At 39.3% G+C, this 22,869-nt stretch overlaps 2 protein-coding genes across 2 annotated transcripts in view; one reads left to right on the top strand and one right to left on the bottom strand.

Moving 5' to 3' along the window:
• The window catches only part of IQGAP2 (IQ motif containing GTPase activating protein 2), a gene marked incomplete at both ends in the record, with an annotated part of 316,582 nt that overhangs the window by 87,921 nt on the left and 205,792 nt on the right, over window positions 1–22,869 (bottom strand). Inside the window, 2 exons of the mRNA XM_080692165.1 lie at window positions 11,469–11,632; window positions 19,498–19,622. Of these exons, the coding sequence (XP_080548291.1) occupies window positions 11,469–11,632; window positions 19,498–19,622 (289 nt within the window). The remainder of the gene's footprint in view (window positions 1–11,468; window positions 11,633–19,497; window positions 19,623–22,869) is intronic.
• Window positions 832–6,006, top strand: F2RL2 (coagulation factor II thrombin receptor like 2; the record flags this gene model as incomplete). The annotated part of the gene is made up of 2 exons (XM_080706424.1): window positions 832–895; window positions 4,958–6,006. The coding sequence occupies 2 exons, from the start codon at window positions 832–834 to the stop codon at window positions 6,004–6,006; spliced, it is 1,113 nt and encodes a 370-aa protein (XP_080562550.1).

Raw genomic sequence — 22,869 nt, 5'->3', positions numbered from 1 at the left:
AACCTTAATAACATGTACAGGGAAGAAGGATGGGGAGTGAGGGAGATGAGGAGAGAAACATACCAAGAGCTCTGTGCATGCATGTTTGAATCACATTAAACTTCACGAGGATGTATAAAAGTATAAGAAATTAAAACAAAATCTTATTGTCAACATGCTCACCAGCATTCAGGGAGTAAAGGGACTCTATTTCAATGTTTTATTATGATTTTAGTTCAAAAAGTGTTGGTTGGGGTGGGTCTCCCCAGTTGTCTGACAGTTACCGAGTGGCTCAGAACACACTGACCCATAGCAAACAAGCGAGCTCCTGCTCCCACCACGATCCTCCTCTCCCAGCCCTCCCAGTACTGGACTGCAGGGCGCACCAGCACACTTGGCTCTGAAACTGTTTTTAAGTGGGTGAAAATGAGATAAGAAACAGACTCAAAGCTAAATGCTGCTCAGCACCGATTTTCAGCTCAGTTCTACGAAGGGCCCTTCTACTTTCTGCCATTTCTTTTAAGTGCACATAAATGCACTGGATGAGAACTACAGCTTCTATTCAGAATGGATTATTAGGGGTGGGTAAGAGTTAAATGACTTTTTGCGGGGATAATGTAACATGCTCAGAAGCAGCCTGAGTCATCGCATACTGAAACATCGGGTTGGTCACATCCTTTCCCCGCAGAGGACCAGAGCAAGTTCCTGTCTGGGCAGCATAGGACACACACTCCTGCAGACAGGACAGGAGGAGGCTACCATTTGCTGCTCACACATGGAATGGAGGGGAAACTGTGCTCTGTGATTTGACACATTAGATAAGACTTGAAAAACGGGACCTGAGCCATCAAAATGAAAGACTTCCTCTTTGCAGCTGTTGGACTCCTGCTTCTGTTGCCCACTCTCTGTCAACGAGGTAAGCTCCCCTCTTCTGAGGCAGGATGGGGAAAGGGCTTGTCTGTATTGTAAGAGTCAACAGAAATAAATTTCTTTCCATCTCATGACAACTGTAAACTCGAAAGGCAGAGTTTGATCTTGGGTAAGTAGAGTCACAGAAGTGAGTATAGTTTGTTCACTAGTCAAAGCTTGTCGAAGACTGTTCTCTACTGATATTTAACATTTTGTGGCACAGTCAAGATTTTGATAGCTACAGAAAAGCAACTTTCTTTGTGAGAAGTTTTACTGTCTAAGATTTTCCTCTGATTTAGGACAAAGCATTTTGAGAGATTAAAAACATCTGATGTTTATACTTCCTGGTGAGACACAAAATGGGGGAAATAATAATATTTCCAGAGTCACTCACTTTCAGTAGCCAGTGATGTTAATACACTAGTGTTTCTAGAATCAAATTTTTCTTTGACTTTCAGTAGTACCAGGGAGTACTTTTTACCATGACACACTACTTTTTAAAAAGAATTTTAGAAATGTTATATCTCAAGTACTATTATTCTGTGAACATGTTTCCTATTTTACCCATCACAACACTAGCCCGTAATCTCCTGCTTGCTCTGAAATTAGCCAATATGGGAGAGAGATGCATCCACCACTCTTACTGTTAGGTCACACCTCAGTGAACTTAGGAGAGGTAGGAAGACAACCCTTTAAAAAGGAATGTAACTTAGATTTATAGTTGGAGTCCCCAAGGCCATTGTAGAGAGTTTCAAGGAAATCTACGGATAGCAGTAGAACCTGTGGGATTTATAAGATACACAACTACTCTCTCTGGGACCAGATGTGCCCCAAACCTGAGAAGTAGAACTGCCAAAGAAATGAGGTTTGCAGAAGAGGTTCCTTCAAGTGCAAAGGGGATACTATAAAGGAGACGAAGGGCGGCGAATTGCTTTCTTTGAGAGGGGTGGGAGGGAGATGTCAAGGAAGAACCCATCAATGGTGATTGAAATCTGTTCCCTTTGGATTAGTCCATCTCCAAGCCTTTTCCCAGGCTGAAAACATTTCAGAATCATTATGCCCAGTAGAAACCTATATAAGGAATTTAAATACAGCCCTGCATGGTGGTGCACACCTGTTATCCCAGTACTTGTGAGGCTGAGACAGAAGGATCACAAATTGGAGATGAGCCTCAGCCACTTAAAAGAATCCTTAGCAATTTAGCGAGATCCTGTTTCAAAATAAAAAAATTAGTGGCTGCAAACCATGCTGTACAAGATATTTCCCCTTCAAAAGGGTGTGGCTCAGAGTTAGACTGTCCCTGGATTTAATCCCCAGCATAATTTTTTTTTTAAATAAAACTTAATGATGAACACTATTCTTAAAACGAGGCTGTGGGGAAGACACAATTTATTTAAGTGGAATATAGTTAAGTCAACTTTTCCACAAATGCAGTCAGTGTTTAGCATGTTTCTAGGCACAATGTCTTGCTCAGTCACGGGAATGTCTGGAAAGCTGACTACCACTTGGTTTCAATAGCTCTTCTTGAAGGGGAAGTATCTTGTACGTGGTGGTGTGCAGCCACCAACCTCGAGCTTTCTGCTCCTCTTTCTTCCCGGGCACACCTCTTTGGGTGATGTGAGACCTATGAACTTTTCCTGAAAGCAGAAGGACGTTGAAGGATTTGTGCAGATGAGCTCAAGGGTCTCCTGACATCCTTCAATGACCAAGTCTAAACATGGGCCCAGCAGAAAGCTGCCCTCCACATTCTTTTCTTTTCACTAATCCACCTTTCCCTAAATGACGCCTGGGCGCCTTCATGTTCCTAGTTGTTTAGACCACACTTTCTCCATCTCACACACTGAGTTCAGTTTGTGTAATCTGAGGCTTCTGCAATTTCCCCTAGGGAGAAGCTCCTAGAGATTAGAACAATAAGATAACCTGTCTCCGAATGACGAACCATTTATTAGACACTAACCTCAAGTATCCACAAGAAGAAATTCAGAGGTCATATGACCAAGTCATAACTAGCAGAGCACTGGCATTTTAGATCAATAAGTATAAGATTTATATTTAACATAAATACTCATTTTAAAGGTCGTATAAATAAAAGAAAATCTATTTTCTACACATGTCAAAGGTTAATTTATGGGAGAACTATGTAATAATAAACAGGTTTAAGAATTAAGATTTGCTTTTGAAATTTCCCTTTCAGGAATTAAGATTATGTGAAGTAATTAAGAATATGTGAAGTAATACCAAACATTTATAGTATATTCTTCATGTGTTTCTTTCCTTTTAAAATATTCATGGCTACCTTCTTCGGTCATCACAGCAATGTCATCTTCTGGTCTTTCTTTGTCTTCTCTCCCCTAAAATCGGACTTTTCTGTAAGGTCTGCCTTTGGATCCTTCTTACCAGTCCATCTCTGCCACTTCTCCTATATTAAAACTCCACACCTCTAATTTGGACACCTGGAATCTTGGACTCCACATTGGAACACTAATATCCCACCAGCAGCTCTACCTGAATATTAACAAGTGAGATTTTAATTTCTCCTCACCTTGTTTCTTGTTCTATTTCAGTTAATGGCATCTTCTTCCCAGCCATCTAGAGTGTAAGCCCTGGAGTCATCTTGCCCTGCTCCTCCCTCACCTTCCCCACGACCCTTCAGATACCAGCCTCCTGTGCTCATCTTCACCTTTCTAAGACCTCTGCTCTAGTTCAGTAACTCACCATCCTTAGAGTCTGAATGATGACAGCAACTTCCAGTTAGACCTGCTTGCTACTAATTCCTTACCGTTATCATTTGTTTTCTATATTGCCACCAAAGCCATTTTAAACACAAGTCAAAATCATGGTTATGCTAGTTCTCTAATGTTGCTATGCTAAATTAGCACAAATTGCATACTTAAAACAATGCAGGTATATTATCTGATATTTCTGGAGGCCAAAAGTCTTAAAAGGTGCTGGCAAGGCTGTGTTGATTCTGGAAAGAATCTGTTTTCTTTCCTCTTTTCAGCTTTTCAAAACTGGCTGCATTCCTAGGTTCATGGCCCCCTTTTCCATCTTCAAAACTAAGAGCACACAAAGTCTCATTCTGATCCTCTTGATTCCCTCGTATAAGGACTCTTAAAGTGTTATTTAGCTCACTTGGACAATCCAGGGTACTTTGCCTATCTCAAGATCCTTAATTAAATCACACCTGCAAGGGACCTTTTGCCATGTAAAATAATGTATTCATGGGTTCCAGGGATTACCATGTGGAATCTTTGTGTGTGTGATGGTGCCATTGTTCTGACTACCACAATAGACATTCTTCTATTAAAAGCTGCATGTGCAACTCCGGTATATATAAATAGAGTCATGATATCTTAGGAAAGTTTAGAGGCCCTTCAGAAATTTGGGTGTAACTTACTTTCAGCTTCATCTTTCAGATGTAACTTAATAGCATAAGACAATGCATTTTTCTGCATTTTATTTTATTTTATCCATTAGTCTAAGACGTGTTTACACACAGCATTGGAGTCTATTTAAAACTACTGGCATGTAAGTAGGCAGTAAACATTTACTGAACTGACTTATCTGATATTCTGAGATCCCATGCCAGCCTCTACTATGTCTTTGCTCATTTATCAAAAGCAGAATTTAATTCATCTGTTAAATTCCATCTCTTTGTAAGCCTTCCTTATCTTTGCTCAAGTTTGTCTTTGCCTTGACATTTTGTTCAAATGCCTGAATCTGTTAACTATGGTCTGAAAACCTATTCAGATTACAGAGAACATAACATTTGCCAATGATATTCTGTGGGGCTATTTTTATTTCTTCTAATAGTATAAACTCTTGGCATGCATCAAGCTGTCATCTAGTTTTTGTTCCTGTATGGGACAACATGGTGCTAGGTTGTAGGATATGTATTAAATGCATGCCTGAGGATTGCCTGGTTTATAATGAATTTAAAAAAAAAAAAAGACCCTAATTTCTACAACTACAGAACATAGGTAGTATAGAACACTTCATTTTGTTTTCACTCAAACCATAGCTATGGTTTGGCAACAAATCACACGTTACTATTTCCTTTCAATTACAGACTCAGAAGATGTCGCAGACAACTTGGCAAAGCCAACCCTAACTATTAAGACCTTTCATGGAGAGCCCCCAGGTTCTTTTGAATACTTCCCTCTTTCTGATGTAGAAGGCTGGACAGGACCCACCACAACTGTAAGAGTAAAGTGCCCTGAAGAGAGTGTTGCAAATCTCCATGTGAATAATGCTACCGTGGCATACCTGAGCAGTTCCTTAGGTACCAAGCTGATACCTGCCATCTACATCCTGGTGTTTGTGGTTGGTGTGCCAGCCAATGTTGTGGCACTGTGGAAAATATTCTTCAGGACCAAAGCCATCTGTATGACCATCTTCCATACCAACTTGGCCATTGCAGATTTCCTTTTCTGCATGACACTGCCATTGAAGATAGCTTACCACCTCAATGGGAACGACTGGGTATTTGGAGAGGTTATGTGCCGGGCCATCACGGGCATCTTCTATGGCAACATGTACTGCTCCATTCTGTTCCTCACCTGCACGAGCATCAACCGCTACCTGGCCATTGTGCATCCTTTCACATACCGAAGGCTACCCAAGCGCACCTATGCTTTGGTAACGTGTGGACTGGTGTGGGCAATGGTTTTCTTATACATGCTGCCATTCTTTATCCTGAAGCAGGAGTATTATCTTGTCCAACTGGATATCACCACCTGCCATGATGTCCATAATACATGCGAGTCTTCATCTCCCTTCCAATTCTATTACTTCATGTCCTTGACGTTCTTTGGATTCCTAATTCCATTTGTGGTTGTTATCTACTGCTATGCAAACATTATCCGCCGACTTAATGCACAAGACAAGAGATGGCTGAGGTACATCAAGGCAGTTATCCTTATCCTTGCGATTTTTACCATTTGCTTTGCCCCAAGCAATATTATACTTACTATTCACCATGCGAACTACTACTACAACAACACTGATGGCTTATACTTTGCCTATCTCATAGCTTTGTGCCTAGGTAGCCTGAACAGTTGCCTAGACCCATTTCTTTATTTTCTCATGTCAAAAATCATAGATAACTATACCGTTTAACTTGCATTTGTGAGAAAGTAAGAAAAATTCTCTGTGAAAACATATTTGCTTGGGACAACACATGCATAGTATGAGGAGCTCTATTCTTTAGTTTCACTTTTGAGCTCCTAAGCAATAGTTCTTCGAATATCAAACATTATATAAGTACTAGTATTTATTAAAATACTTATCAATATTTTAAGAATGTCAGAACAGGAGAAAAGTTATTATTGTTCTCTTTATGGCAACAAACACATTTCCATTTGCCTTACTGGTAATTTAAACCTTTTAAATTCTCCCTTCCCTCTTATGAGTGGTATTGCTGTCTTTGGAATTCAGTATTACTTTTTTTATTCCTCTGTCTCTTTCGAAGTTCATGCTGTTGGCTGCCTCAGCAAGGGTCCTTTATCCTTGACCTACCTCTGCCTTCTAGCCATTTTCCTCACTACCAGCCTGCCCTCTACTTCACAGATCATGCCAGGTGAACCTTCCTTGGTTCTCAGTTTGAATACATCACTCAAAACCTCTATAGACTCTCCATTGCTTCTGAAGTAATGATAAATCTTAAGCCTGGCATTCAGTGCTAACTGTTTAACCTGGACTCCTGGAAAGCCTTGCCTGTAGAATAAGCACCAGCCAAACCTCTTGCTTTAGCATGAACTTGACTATCCTTCTGCCTCTTTCCCCTGCCTCCGCCGACTTAATGCACAAGACAAGAGATGGCTGAGGTACATCAAGGCAGTTATCCTTATCCTTGCGATTTTTACCATTTGCTTTGCCCCAAGCAATATTATACTTACTATTCACCATGCGAACTACTACTACAACTAGAAAACTATTTCTAATATCATTTGCTTGATTCTATTTCCTGAAGTCCTCAAAAGATCCCAGTTCCCTGGTTCTCAAGTTACAAATGCCACTGTTTTCATCTGAATGTCCAAAGCATTTTCTTGTGCTTTTAATTATGAAACTTTTATATAGAGTTCACTTATATGTAAATATTAATTGCATAAATAATTAAATACTATACATAGTCAAAAGGTTCCACATCTGTAGGCTCAACCATGCATCAAAAATATTCAGCTAGGCATGATGGCACATGCCTGTGATCCTAGTACTTGGGATACTAGGATAGTATAGGAGAATTTCAGGATTTAGACCAGCCTCAGCAACTTAGTGAGACTCTGTTTCAAAATAAAAAGGGGTATCTTGGAGGTAGAGCACCCCTGAGTTTGATCCCGTTTTTTTTAAAATTGCATTTGTACTGAATATGTATAGACTCTTCTTTTGTCATTTTTGTAATAATATAGTATGACAACTATTTACATAGCATGCGCATTGTATTATGTAACCTAAGTAATCTGGAGATGACTTAAAGTATATGGAAGGATGAGAAGAGCTCATATACAAACTCTGTGCCATTTTATACAAGAGTTAAACATCTGCAGATTTTAGTATCCACAAGGGCCCTGGAACAAGTCCCCTGAAGCTATCAAGGGACAGTTGCATAGTGGAGAAAGTGTGTCTTCTTCCCCATCTTTGAGGCTTCTGTGGCCATTGCAGGCCCAATTGTTCGCAGCTCCACAGAGTCCAGCCCCAAACTTTGCACATCCTGTCACTCAATGAATAAAAAAAAAGAATAATACCAACTTATCAGAGCAGCATGAAAGCCCATTCGACTCCCATGAGAGGTAACATATTCTGTATGAGATGACATTATTTCTGGTTGGGCACATTAAAAAAAAACAACAAGGAAGTTAAAATAAGAATATACTCATGAGGTCATTTAGAGGACTAAAACACAGTAAGTGCTGTGTGCATGTATGTTTCTACACTCTGACCCTCATTATGATGTGTACTTTCAGTGTACCAATAAAAATAAAATAATACCTCTATTTTCTTCCTTATAGTTTTAGGGGGCAAACAGCAATATATTATAAGCCCCCAGTACATTCCTATAGGTAAAGGACTATGTTGCTCTTAGTTTAGGGATTAAACAAGATTGGTAAGAATGGCTGAGAGTGGGATATTATTAGTGGATAGAAATGAGGTGAAAGAAACTTAACCATGAAGCACTGCTAAGATAAATTTATTAAGTCTACAGGAACGCACATTACTATGTATTTTGTAATGACAACCAACACAATAAAAAACTATTTTAAATGCATACTTCAGAATATGTAGAATTCTCTATTTAATCACACGTGGGTAAAAAATTTGCACATGAAGACTCTTTATAGTATGTATGTGGTTATAAAAAGTATAAAAATTAGAAAAGCATTAAAGCGAATAAGAAAAACAAATCTAAAATAAGTTTCAAGATTCCAAACTCTACAATGAAAGGATCTCATTAAAATAACTAAGCCATCAATTGCAAATACAGTTTATCCTAGAGAAAAAAAAGTACCAATATTCACATGTTAAGGGTCTATTTAATTTTTATGGAGTAAATACACAAGAACTAAATCAGAGCTTTTGGGTAGGGTGTAATTTATATATTATCAAGCACAGCCTTCAATTTATTTTATTTTGCATTACTAGAGATTGAAATCAGGGTTTCTCTACTACCAAGCTAGAACCCCAGCCCTTTTTATCTATTATTTTTTGATAGGGTCTCACTAAGTTGCGCAGGCTGGCCTGGAACTTGCGACCACTTGCCTCAGCCCTCCTAGTTGCTGGGATTACAGGCATGTACCACCAACACTAAGCCAAGCCTTCAATATGAAAATTGCTCATAATTCACTGTCTTCAGTGGATAGACACAGAAAATGTGTTCTACTTTGCTAAGTATACCCAAACATGCCTATTACCCAATTTTATCTGAAGAGACAAAAATAATTTATACTGCTAAAGAGGATTAAGAAATCTCGCCAATTTACACAACTCTTCTAAATCTTTGATAAAACTGAGCATCCCTTCAACAAATATGTTACCCATGGTCATATTTAATAACTATATTCTTTGGAGAACAAGCTTTACTTTATGCTGATAAATACTAGCAATTAAAAATGTCTTTTATTATTTCCCAAGATCAGACCTTCACCCTATCAAGACACTGGAAATTTCCAGGGATCAAAATAGTATCTTAAAAAACAAAAACAAAGACTCAGCCAAACAAACAACAGAGACAGATTTTTCCAGGGGCTGGGGTTGGAGTGGGGAGGACAGGCTGAGAAAAGTTTAAAAATCAATGGGCTGTGAAAGTAAACTATGTTTTAAAATAGCAATTAAACCAAATAAAGAACTCCTTGGAATGTGAGTGTTTTAAATCTGTCAACAATGGTCAATATAGTTCAAGCTCCTAGTTGTACAGGTCTAAAGTAGTTTGACTCCTGACTCAGCACCCAGATCCCCAGATGCCATATTTAATGCTCTAATCATACTAGTAAAGTTTTTGCTTCCATACTCGGGAAGGCTGCCCACCATGGGCACTTGAAGGCTTCTGAGTGCCTGGAGGAGACTCTATTCCTATAGAGTTCTATGATGATCTAGAGTCTTGGATTGCTCTGGAGGTGCCTATACTGCCTGCCTGTGAAAGGCCTTGCCTGTATAGAGTTAGGTTCAACTCAAAGACAACTCCCCATGCGTCATGGGCAGGGGAAGAACCCAGGTATGTAGACAGAGCAGATGTGTATCTAGAAAGAATCTGGTAGCAAGGACATCACTTGCCCCCACTCAGGAGGCACCACAGGTGTCCATAGTACTAGTTGCATTATTATAACTAAGCAGGTTTTTTTTTTTTTGGTGCCAGGCTCCATGCTAATGCCAAGGCTATATATACATATACTCATAATTAAATATCACCATGTAAAATTATATCTTACTGTTAGAATAGATTTATATATTTTATATGCTATTCTTTAATGCTTGACATGATCTTGTAAGACAGGTATTATTATTATCACTTTACGCATGTGAGCATGAGCATATGTCACGACTTGACAAGGTCACATAGCAGGGATCTGAATGGTACCTGTCCGGCTCTGAAGCAAGTAACATCCTCTTTCAATGCTGGTAAGTTGCCCATGGAGCCTAGGCACCGCCACCTCCCTGGGCACAGAAAGGAGAGGTCCAGTCTCCTCCCTCTACACAAGGGACAAAAGGCTTGGGTTCGAGTCTTCACTCTTCCATTCACGGACTCCCATTCTCAAGGTTGTACCTTGGCCTGGCATTCATCCTGAACCTCAGGTCACATCAGCTGGGAGCGCCCACCCCACCGCTGCCAAGGCTTCATGGGGGAAGTGAGAGCACTGGGTGACACAATGGGTGTGGCACTCCCACTGCGCTGCAGGCAGGGGGCCCTGTAGGGGGTACGGGTTCTTCCAACTTCAATGATGTGGTGTGAACAGGATTTATACTGGCCTTTCAAGGTTTAGAAACTCTCAATATGGACTAAATGCACTCTCTAAAAAATTAAAATATCCAAACAGTAGAAAAACACACAATGAAAAAAAACTCTATCCCAGCTTTCTAGTTTACCTTTCAGAAGGTATCTCTTGCCGGGCGTGGTGGCTCACGCTTGTAATCCCAGCATTTGGGAGGCTGAGACCAGAGGATTGAGGTTTGCAGACAGCCTCAGCTACTTAGTGAGGCCCTGTTTCAAAAATAAAGAATAAAAAAATAGGGCTGGGGATGTGGCTCGGAGGTAGAATGCTCCTGGGTTTCATCCCCAGTAATGCAAAAAAAAAAAAAAAAATAAAGAAGGTATCTCTTTCCATCTGTCTTAATGCACAATATTCTGTTTCTAAATCAGGTACACCTGATTTACCTTTTGGATGGCTTTGAGAAGTTATTTAATCCTAGTTTCTTTATCTGTAAGAGGGCAGTAATGATATGATGGTGGAATGATTCAGGGGGCCAGGTGTTGGTGGCATGCATCTGTAATCCCAGCACTTGGGAGGCTAAGACAGGAGGAGCGGAGGTTCAAGGACAGCCTGAGAAATACTGTGAGACTCTCAACAACCTAAGCAAGACTCCATTTCCAAACAAAATTAAAAATGGCTGGTGGAGTAGCTTGGAGGTAGAATGCCTCTGGGTTCAGTTTCCAGTACCCCTTCCCAAACAAAGATTCAGGGCTGTTACGAAGATTATATGGGATAATATGCATAAAATACTTACATCATGCATGGCAAATAGTAGATGCTCAATAAATATTTGCTCTAACCAAGGATGTTTTTCCTGTGTTTTAAAGACATACAGGATAGTTGTCCACCTCTTTCAATTGGGCTTGTACCTGGGGACATGGTACCACCAAGGGCTGGTCCCGTGTAGCATCACTCCCCTCTCAGGTGACAGGTCAAATAGGTGTCAACATTCAACTTTCTCTTAATGTTTGGTACCAGGAAAAGAATAGCACTTATATCCATTTTGATTCACCAAAATAAGAAGCTCATGACATTTAAGAAAAACAGAATCAAAATCTTTCCTTCCACTCCCTACCTAACCTGTAAACATTTAAAAGAAATAAACATACTAAAACCTACCCTGAGTTTCTCTGATTTTGCATGGTATAAAACATCCTGGTAGTGCTGGGCATGGTCCGGGTCCACATCTCTGATCTTAGCATTAGGTAACATCAAGGTATCTAAAGTCTTCAAAGGATTCCCTTCATCTATAGCTTCATTGATGTATCCTATGGCTACAATTCCTAGAAAACGAAGAAAAAAATCTTTTTTAACTCATAGTACATTATACATTCTCTAATATCACCTGTTACAAAGAGCTAATAAAGAGCTGAGAGGAGATTGATGTAAGAAAAAAATTGGTGTACTTCTTTATACTCATTGAGGCGCAATCTGTAAGTTAAGAAAAATTCCATTCATAATAGATCCTAATTATAAATACATCTCAAGTACACAAAGAATAAATATTAAAGAATAATTTAACAAAAGAATCCAAGACATATATGCTGAAAATTATGAAACACTATTGAGAAAAATTAAAGACAGACAACCTAAACAAATGGAGAGGCATCCGTGTTTATAAGAAATACTCCTCAAACTGGTCTACAGATTCAATACAACTCATATATGTGTGTGTGTGTGTATGTATCTATCTATCTATATCTATATATATGTATTTATATAGATATATATCTATATCTCTCTCTATATATAGACACATATATATGTCCCAGATAATTCATACATATGTATATATACAACTCACAAATATTATATATATATTCCAGCTGCTTTTAAAAAGCTTATCCTAAAATTCTTATGGAAATGCAAGAAATTAAGAACAATCAATGTACTCTGGAAAAAAATAAAAGTGTTGGAAGACTTTTCTCATTTCAAAACTTACTACAAAGCTACAGTATTGACAGGATAAATATAACAGTGGAATAGATCTAGAAGTCTAAAAATAAACATTTATACTTACAGTAAATTGATTTTTTGACAAGGGTGCCACGATAAGTCAATCGGTAAAAAACAGTCTTTACAATAAGTAGTGCTGTGACAACTGGACATCCACATGCATAAGAACAAAATTTGGGCTTTTATACCACAACATGGACAAAAAGTTAATTCAAAATGGACGGTGGTCCTAAATGTAAAAGCTAAAAGTATAAGATTTTTAGAAGAAAACAAAGAACTAAATCTTTGTGGCATTGGGTAGGCAATTATTTTTTTAGCTATGATACGAAAAGAATAAATAAGATGAAAAATAGATAGGGAGTTTATAAACATTAAGCCTTGTGTGATTCAAAGAACATTATCAAAGAAAGTAAAAAGAATGTGAGGAAATGCTTGCAAGTCATATCTAATAAAAGGTCTTTATATACACAATGGATATATATTATTGAAATTCAATAATCAAAGAAAATTTAAAATGGGCAAAAACTTTAGACATTTCTTTAAAGAAAATATGAGTGGCTAATAAGCACATAAAAAGATGTTCAATATCATTAGGAAATATATATTAGGAAAATGCTAGTTCAAATCATAGTAAGATACTAGTTTGTGCCCACTAGGATAGTTATAATAAAAAAAGACAATAACAAGTATCAGTGAGAATGCAGAAAAATTGGAATCTGCATATACTGCTGATTGGGAATGGAAAATGATGCAGACATCTTGGAAAATATTTTAAAGTATTAAACACAGAATTGCCATGACCCAACAATTCTACTCTCAGGGATACATCCAAATGAAACCACATGCCCACACAAAAACATGTACAGAAATGTTTAAGCAGCATTATTTACAATAGCTAAAAAGTGTCTGGGCATGGTGGAACACACTTGTAATTCCAGTACTTGGGAGGATGAGATAGATTTGAGGTTTGAGAATAGCCCCAGTAATGTAGCAAGATTCTCAGGACTGAGGGTACAGCTTAGAGGTAGAATGCCCCTGGGTTCGATTCCTAGCACTACACACACACACTTCTACACAAAGTAGAAACAGCCCAAATTTCTATCAACTGATTAATTGATAAACAAAATGTTTATTCATAGACTAGAATATTATTTGACCTAGGATGGAAGATAAAATATTCATTATACTGCATGGGTGAACCTTGAAAATATGCTAAGTGGAAAGGTCAGATACAAAAGGCCACAGCATACTTCAAAAGGGCAGATTTTGTGCCAGATGTGGTGGCGCACGCTTGGGAAGCTGAGACAGGAGGATCGCACAGGTTCGAAGCCAGCCTCAGCTACTTAGTGAGACCTTGTTTCCAAATAAAGTATAAAATAGGTCTGGGAGTATAGCCCGGGGGTAGAAAAGCCCCTGGGTTCTACCCCCACAACCACAAAATAAAATAAAATAAAATAAAATAAATGGCAGATTTTGTGGTATGTGAATTATATTTTAATAAAACTATTATTAAAAAGAGGAGCATGATTCTGCATCTAAGCAGCAACAAGGATTCCTTCTAGTACAACCTTCACTTAATGTCAGATAGTCATGCTAAGGTATTTGGTGATGGAGCCATATAGTACTAGAGCTGGATGATGTATAGGAAAGAGAAAGGTACAGAAATGATTAGATATACAAGCTATTCCTCAGATTCATTTTCTCCAGTACTCCATAAAGGATGCCAAAACAGTTCAAAATCAGTACTAATAAAAAGTAGAGTGAATATCTACACAATATAGCCAGGGCTGTACAAGAGAAGTTAGGGCAGTGATGGAATATATTCTCTTTCTCTGATGTCCAATATGTTAGCCATTAGCCACATGTAACTTTTGAGTACTTAACATATAGGTCACATCAGTGCATTTAAAAATTTTGCTTAACTTGATTAATTTACATGTAAACAGTCATGTGTAGTTGGGGAAGGTAGGTAGATTTCATAGAAATAATCATAGTCATGCATATTTTTGGCAACTTTTAAGGTTCAAACATGAACAATTAATTTTACATATTGTTTACATACTAACCGGTAATCAAATGATACCTGAAACCTTAGTTCATGAATGTACAAAAGGATGGATACGTATATATTCTGTTTTAATTTCCACCATCTTTAACACAAGTGATCTGTGACTAGAAAATCCTAAAACAAAAAGCACAGAAGCCAAACTATGGAGTCTGAAAATTTTATTCAGTTCTAAGCAAAATAGATCTATTTGGAGGCCATTTTTCACTATTGCCTTATTATTAAAAATAAACTATCATAGTCATAAAAACACACTGTGTGTGTATATATATATATGTACACACATACACACTCTTCGATATACAGGCTAAGAAAGGGCTTTTCCCCCCTATTTTAATGTTGATGAACAAGAACTGGTAAGAAACTAATTATTAATAAGCAATAAACTTAAGCTGGGCGTGGTGGCGCACACTTGTAATCCCCGCGCTTGAGAGGCTGAGACAGGAGGATCGCACAGGTTCAAAGCCAGCCTCAGCTGCTTAGTGAGGCTCTCAGCAACTTAGTGAGACCCTGTTTCCAAATATAATAGAAAATAGGTCTGAGAGTATAGCCTGGAGGTAGAAAGCCTCTGGGTTCCACCCCCAGTACCACCAAACCTCCCCCCCCAAAAAAAAAACACCCCACAAAACAATAAACTATAAAAAATAAACATTCTTAAGGCCAAACTTATTTTGTTACTTATTCATAAAAAAAGGACTACAAGCCACTTTACAAAGGTGTTATGTCATGAAACAGAAGAGTACTTTTTGTGTGTGTTTGTGGTACTAGGGATGGAACCCAGGGAGGGGGCTTCAACCTCTGAGCTACACCCATAGCCCTATTTTTTAGTCTTTTTATCGTTTGAGACAGGGTCTCACCGAGTTGCAAAGGGCCTCACTAAGTAGCTGAGGCTGTCCACAAACCAAGATCCTCCAGTCTCTGCCTCCCCAATGCTGGGATTACAAGCATGCACCACCATGCATGGCCCTCAGAAGAGTACTTTTAAGTTTTAAAGAATAGCTATATATTGACAGTCAAATGAAAGCAAAATATTTAGTTAAATATTTTTTGAATGGATGACCCCATAAATACTATCTTGATATGAATGGAAAGAGGTACCTGCACGGGGAAAGAGATACTATCTAGACCTCCTAGATATTAGTCCATATTGTAATACTTAAATATGTTTGGAGCAAAAAGTATTCCTCTAACATGCAAATTAAGTGATTTCCAAACACTGGGAGGACTCTGGAAAGTCCAAATAAAATCCACATGTGAAGCATTATCATCTCGCCTTACAGTATTTATAAACTGGAGAATGTGGAATACTTCATGTTATTCACTGGAAACACCGTTGGTTAGGCTAAATACTTTCAAATACCACATTCAAAAATGGTCTTAACAGAACCAAGTCTGGGAAGGAGAATATACACACATCCTAACAGCCGATCACCTGGCAGCGCGTGCATTCCAGTGGACTTGATTCAAATCACCTGCTAAGCTCTTGTTTGGTGTGTTTCTAATGGAAGTTGCTGAGGTCATAGTAAATGACCTCATAGGAGCTAAAAGATCTACCCAGAAGCCCCCAGGCATATCTGCATCCCCTCTGTTCATACAAGTAAAGAGGAATCCTATGTGGAGGAGACTGCTGAGCCTCAGCCCATGACCCACTTCTTTAAATCAAAGCATAATATTATAACATTCCAGTCCAACGAGCGAGAGTGGGCATTTTCTGAAAACTCACATATTTGAGACAGTGGATGAAGCAATCTACAAAGAATGGCGCCTACAATTTTTTTTTTTTTTTTTTTTGTGGTATAGGGGATGGAACCCAGGGCCATTCTACCTAGCTACACCCCACCCCAATTTTTTATTCTTTGTGTTGAAACAGGGTCTCACTGAGTTGCAAAGGGCCTCACTAAGTAGCTGAGGCTGTTCATGAACCACGATCTTCCTGTCTCAGCCTCCCAAATGCTGAGATTACAAGCATGAGCCACCATGCCCAGCTACCTACAAAATTTAAAAAGCAAATTCCCAAATAGGGAAATTTTTTATTTGGTTACATGATTAAAATAATGTTCATTTATGGCTTTATTGGGAAAGTAAACTTTTCAGTAAGAAATCAACAGAGCTTCCAAATTTAATGCATTTAGCAGCTTCTCTGTTGAAATCACTTTCCATCGTTAATATTTCTATTATCCATATACTTAATTGTTATTACAAGTCAGACATAGGATTAGACCTTGGACCATGTGGCAAGGATGGGGTAGCTGGGCCAGAAAAATGCACTTTCAAGATGTCCATGAATAGCTTTTAGCTTTGTCAGATGATTTAATTATTATATTATGCAATTCTTGTCTGTTCACAATGGCATCTTTTTAAAATTTAACTTTGTAAGAAATTATTATATAATTAAGGGTTTTTTATAATTAAGAAGTGAACTTCTAGAACATTAACATATAACATCAAATTCAATATTTTCAGAATTTTTAAGTAAAATACATCATTTTGACAAAAGTAAAAATGGTCAAACCCAAGTATAGGCATTCTATAGTAAAGTTTCCAAATTCTGGAGAGAAAAAAGTGCCTGAAATAACTTGTCCGGCTATTGCATAGGCCCTTTATGACAAGATGGTTAAAGAAATGTAAGCATGGCTGTGTGCTCTATTCTAAGCAGGATAACTTAGTAGGGGTTTCCTGGATAAAAGTCAGTAGCCAAGAGATTTTTGTTGCAATGAATATCCACCTACATCCAGGTGTGGTACTTCACACCTGTAAACCCAATTTGAGATAGGAGGATTGCAGAGTCAAAGCCAGCCTTAGCCTTGTTTAAAAACAAAAAATAAGGGCTGGGGAGTTAGTTCAGAGGCCAGATGCCTCTGGGTTCAACCTCTAGTACCAAAAAAGAAAAAAGAATATTCACTTACAAAATACCACTGTTTTTTTTTTTTTTTAAGTCATACAATGTCACTTGTTTTCTTTCCTGGAAGTGATTCTTGAAAGTGACTCTTTCCCTCTTCCTCAGTGTCCAGGGGGAGAGCAGCGCTGAGAACCCCATGCACGCACTTGGGTAGGCAGCGCAAGCCAGGATCCCCAAAGCAGACCAGGACTACTGGAATTGCCAAAAAGAACTGAGGAAAAGGTAGAAAAGAAAGATGAGACCCGATTCTTTATTCTGTCTAACAAAAGAAAGGAAGTCCTACCCTTTGGGTGGCATTAGTTTTACACCCATACCACTGATGCAGAGGACTCAGAATTGGAGTTGGGGGTCAGGAAGAGGGCGGGGGACTAAGCTCTCTGGCAGCACATGCATAGCTGGGTTTCCCCCACCTCACTCCTCCATACTGAACATCTGCTCAAATTCCCTCTTGACTAACATCTGGCAAGAATCACAAATTCCCAAACCAATGTGTAAGAAAAGAGCTGAGTGGGCTGTGAGTGAGGCATCTGATTGAACATTTCAAATGCCTCTGGACAGTAAATGCAGAGGCAAGAGAAAGCTGTGCAGTACTAAGAGGGGATTTAGATGTGTACACAACTTGAAAAGGACAAGGCTAAGCAAGTATCTAGGGATCCATGTCACAGGAATTCATCCACAGCCTACCATGTCAAGGCAATGCACCTGAATCCGGTTTGATTAGTAGGACTCTAGAGAGAGAAGATGTTTCACAATCAAACAACAAATCTGCTCTTGATTTTTGGCATGGTGCTCACAGGAAATAGCAAAGAAAAAGCAGAAAACTATGCAAATGTAATTAACAAAGACATGTTCTTTTTCTCAAAGCAGAATTTTAGTATTCCCAAGTTAGACACAGCATTAGGAGACCAGACCTGAGACCCGACAATAGCCCACTATGAGAAAACAGCATAGGCTTGGGAGAGAAGTTTTTGCCTGCTCAGAGCAAGTGAGTTAGAAAAGTACCAGCTGAGCTGGGCATAGTGGTGCATGCCTATAATCTCAGTACTTGAGAGATTGAGACAGAAGGACTGCAAGTTTAAAGTCAGCCTCAGCAACTTAGGCTCTCAGCAATTTAATGAAATCTTATTTCCAAATAAATAAAAAAAATAATGCTGGGAGGTGTATCTTGGAGGTAGAATGACCCTGGGTTCAATCCCGAGCACCATATAGAAAGAAAAAGAAAAAAGAAATGTCCAAGCTGGAGCCAGAGAGAAGTCCATGATTTTAACAGTTCAAATCCATTTTTGCTAATAAGTCAAAGTAATTGGGAGCCAAAGATGGTATTGATTTGTTTGTTTGTATTTTTTATGACGGAAAAGACAGCTTGAAGCTTGAGCATGGATACTCATGCTTTGGAAGAGCGATGGTATACTGACTGCTCAAGCTGGATAGCGCCTCATTCTTCACTCTGTTTTCATAGGAGGTGAATGATAAGGAGGCAGGCTGACATCCAAGAAATCATGTTTCAGAATATATCTTATTTGGGTTGGCTCATTTTCATGCTAGTAACTTATAATTTTAGAAACATAGCTAATTGTCACGATTTATGATTATAAAGTTTGGCTATGTTCTGATATCTTCATTCCTATGGCAGGAAAGTATGTCAAGTTTTACAAGAGGCCAAAATAAAGTTGGGTGCTTAAAAAAAAAAAACACGATGTTATTTAGAGTAGCCTTTTCTAGATAATAATTAGGACTCTATTTACATATTTATCTTATCCTTTTATGTCTTTTTGTATATGCCTTAGACTACTTAAAAATGTTGTTACAGTAGTATAGACATACAATTTCTATGAGAACAAATGCACACAGCTGGGTGTGGTGGCAAACACCTGTAATCCCAGTACTTGGGAGGGTGAAGCAGGAGGATTGCAGGTTTGAGGGCAACTTCAGTAAGTAGTAAGACTCTCAGCAACCTAGCAAGACCCTGTTTCAAAAGAAAACAAAGCAATAAAAGGGGAGGCGGAGACTGGGAGTAGAGCTCATCAAAACAGTGCCCTGGGTTCAATCCCTACTCACACACACACACACACACACACACACACACACACACACACAAATGCACATGAAGACAGTGTGTTCTTACAAGCTTCCAGGAACCCAAACTTGCAACTCCAATCTGGAGAATTAAGTTGTCCAGTTACCTTATTCCCTCACTGAGCTAAAGAAGGAAAGTGTCCCATACTTACGGTCATTTTCTTCTTGAATCTCCATATTAATCATATCAATACACTTCTGAATTTCATTCCAGCTTAAGTTATCTTGCCCCTGGGATAAGGCTTCTAGTTTAATGGAGAGTAGTGCATCTGCATAACTGCGGAAGAGAAAACAATAATGATAGCAACCGGCCATTTGTTCTCTGCTAATGTTACATACCTTCAATTTGACATGTGGCCAAATATAGATGTCATGAAGTTGGACAAAGGGAAGAAAAAAACAAGTAAAATTGTCCTATGCAGCTGTGTCAGCACACATCCAGGTCACTTATACCATTGGTGTTTTTCTTAAAGGTAATTTTATGTTTATAAGAAATTGTTTAATAAATGTTTTTTAAAATCCAACCTTAAATGTTTTTTAGAATCCAGCTGGGTATGGTAGTGTAGAGCACCTGGGAGGCTGAGACAGGAGGATCACAGGTTGAAGACCAGCCTCAGCAAAGCAGTGTAGTGCTCGGCAACTTAAGCAAGATTCTGTTTTAAAACAAAAGATTAAAAGGGTGGCTGGGACATAGCTTGGAAGTAGAATGCCTCTGGATCCAATCTCCTGTACCTCCTCCCCCCAAAAATCCAACTTTGTACTTAACAAAAAATTCTACTCTGTGAAATTACCTTTTTTCCTTTTAGGCATGTCCCCTTTGCATGTCTTGGTTTTGCTGTCTCTGGTTTTTTTTTTTTTTTTTTTTTTTTTTTTTGTGGTACTAGGGGTGGAACCCAGGGGCTTTCTACCTCCAGGCTATACTCCCAGACCTATTTTATACTTTATTTGGTTACAGGGTCTCACTAAGTTGCTGAGAGCATCATTAAGTAGCTGAGGCTGGCTTTAAACCTGTGCGATCTTCCTGTCTCAGCCTCCCAAGAGCGGGGATTACAAGTGTGCGCCACCACGCCCGGCTTCTGCTGTCTCTGTTTTGTAATAAAATTCAAACTTAACTTTGCCATCATAAGAACTCTTCTATTATTATTCTTGTTCTTTATAGAATTCATGCTTTCTACTGTAACCCTCATAGAAGTGGGCTGTCTTGAGGCTTAACATACCTCAAATAAAATGGAAATGCGCTTCAAGATACCATGCTGAGCAACACAAATCAGCACCACTTTCTTTTTCCTTGGGATCGAGTCTGGGGGTATTCTACCTCTGAGCTACACCCTGGTCCTATTTTCCTTATTTATTTCCTTCCTCCCTTCCTTCCTTCCTTCCCTTTGAGCATAAGCCATCCCTCCCTCCCTCTCTCCCTTCCTTCCTTTCTTCCTCCTTCCCTCTCTCCCTCCCTCCCTTCCTTATGATTGAACCCAGGGGCATTCTACCTCTGAACTACACTCCCAGCCCTATTTAATTTTTTTATTTTGAAACAGGGTCTCACTAAGTTGTAGAAGGCCTCGCAGTTGCTGAGGCTGGCCACAAGCCTGCGATTCTCCTGTCTCAGTCTCCCAAGTACTGGGATTACAAATGTGTGCCACCATGTCTGGCAGCAACCTTCATTTCTCAATAGTTTTACATTTAAAAGTCAGAGAACCACCGTTAAAACCACTGGTAACATGAACTAGTAATCCCAAAGCAAATCAATTTGAGAGTTTATAGTTTGCTGTTAAATCTTTACACCAGGGAAATGGAGACCAATTCTGCATATTTATATAATGATGTATTTGCAGTTGACTGCTGACTATCCCTCGGGATTTGCCAACCATAGAGGTTAAAAAAAAAAGTACGTTTCTTCTTTTGGGGAGAAATTTTCTCCAAGTTCTGCGTGCTCGGAGGTGACACTGAAGGATCTCCTACACAAAGTAGCCTGAGAAAAAATATTTTCAAAGTAAAAGTGGTTGTTTATAATCTATTTCCTGTGACTGAATGAGGTTTTACCAAATATAGGCTTGAAATGGCTAAAGGTTTTATGTAAGGTTTTTACTTTACCAAGGGTTAAAGTTAGTGCTCTGCTACACTAGTAATATAATAATCACAACAATGACTCCAGTAACAGTAGAGGTGAGTGGCAGCTTGCACTGGCCAGCATCCCTCACAGGTGAGGACCACTTCTGTAGGTGCAAATCTGATGTGTATTTCATGCACTCACATCTGAGTGATGATCCAACATGAGAAAGCTTAAGGATGAACACAGAACCCCCCCCCTCCCCCGGCACCCACCACCTCTTCAGAAATGGGCACCAACTAGCCAAACAGAAAGGCTGAGGGAGGAACTCAGCTGAGCTCCATGGGCTTTTCCAAACGAGTATCAGTCCCTGGGACTGAAGGAGCCAACTTTGGGAACCATAGTTTACCCAAAGGGGTCTGTGTCCCTCAGCTCCGAGCTCTCTTCCGTTTTGCCATAGTCAGACTAGTAAGACTACTTAATCTAACAGACCTGGGAAGCTTCGAGAAGACTAACAGTGCAATGTAGCTCAGCAGATGTTTATTAAACACTTCCTTGTTAAGCACTTACAAAACGTGTGGCAGGCACCACAGGGAGCTTAGAGGAACAAGATGCAGGCTTCACCTCCAGAGCGTTCAGACCAGTGGCTAAGGAGACAGTGATTCTAAACAGGCATGAATGCAGAGCAAAATAGAAAACAGTCCCAGAGGTGAGACAGGATGGGGCTCAAAGGAAGACATGGAAGGGAATTCTCACTGGGAGCACCTTCCGTGGGACAGGCTCTCAAGCAAGCACTGAACCATCAGAACAGTTCTGTGGGTGCAGGGTAGGAATTTTTGTTTGTGCTTTACAGATGAGGAACAAAGGGCTCAGCAAGTGAGGGTGGAACTCAGTTTTGGCTCCAAGGCTTATGTTCCTCTAACCACACCACACTGGTTCCCAGAAGAAAGAACTCAGCTGGGGTAAGAAGTGTGGAAACAATTCATGGAAGCATCATTTGAGGCAGGCAAAGCTCCAGTGCTGCGCTGAGCACTGTTGGATGAAGACTCTACGTTCTGCTAGGGAGAGTAGCATGCACAGGGACAGACAGGCCAGAAAATCCATGGTGTACTTAGGTCTGGTTTGGCTGAAGTGCAAAATATGAGTGAAGATGTAGCTGGAGCTAAGGTCAGAACAACGTGTTGGGAGTGTGGAGTCGGTTCTTAGTTAAGATGAGAACAGAGAGCAATTAACCAGAGGAACATTGTAAACATAGCTACACAGGAGAACAATTAACCTGAGAACTGTATATTCCTAGATCCAAGGATAACCCATATATCACTTTTGTGAAAATCAGACAAAATATATATATTTTCTAGGCAAACAGTGCTAGCAGGGTCAGCCATGGTGAACAGGTAGAGACTTTGCAAGTCTTCATCAAGGTCACCCTGCCCTGTACAAGCATGGGGAGTGGCCCGGGCTGGAACAGTGCTATTCA

Source organism: Muscardinus avellanarius (assembly GCF_963383645.1).
Source record: "Muscardinus avellanarius genome assembly, chromosome: 1".
NCBI classification, from domain to species: Eukaryota; Metazoa; Chordata; class Mammalia; order Rodentia; family Gliridae; genus Muscardinus; species Muscardinus avellanarius.
This window is presented reverse-complemented; position numbering and strand designations above follow the sequence as displayed.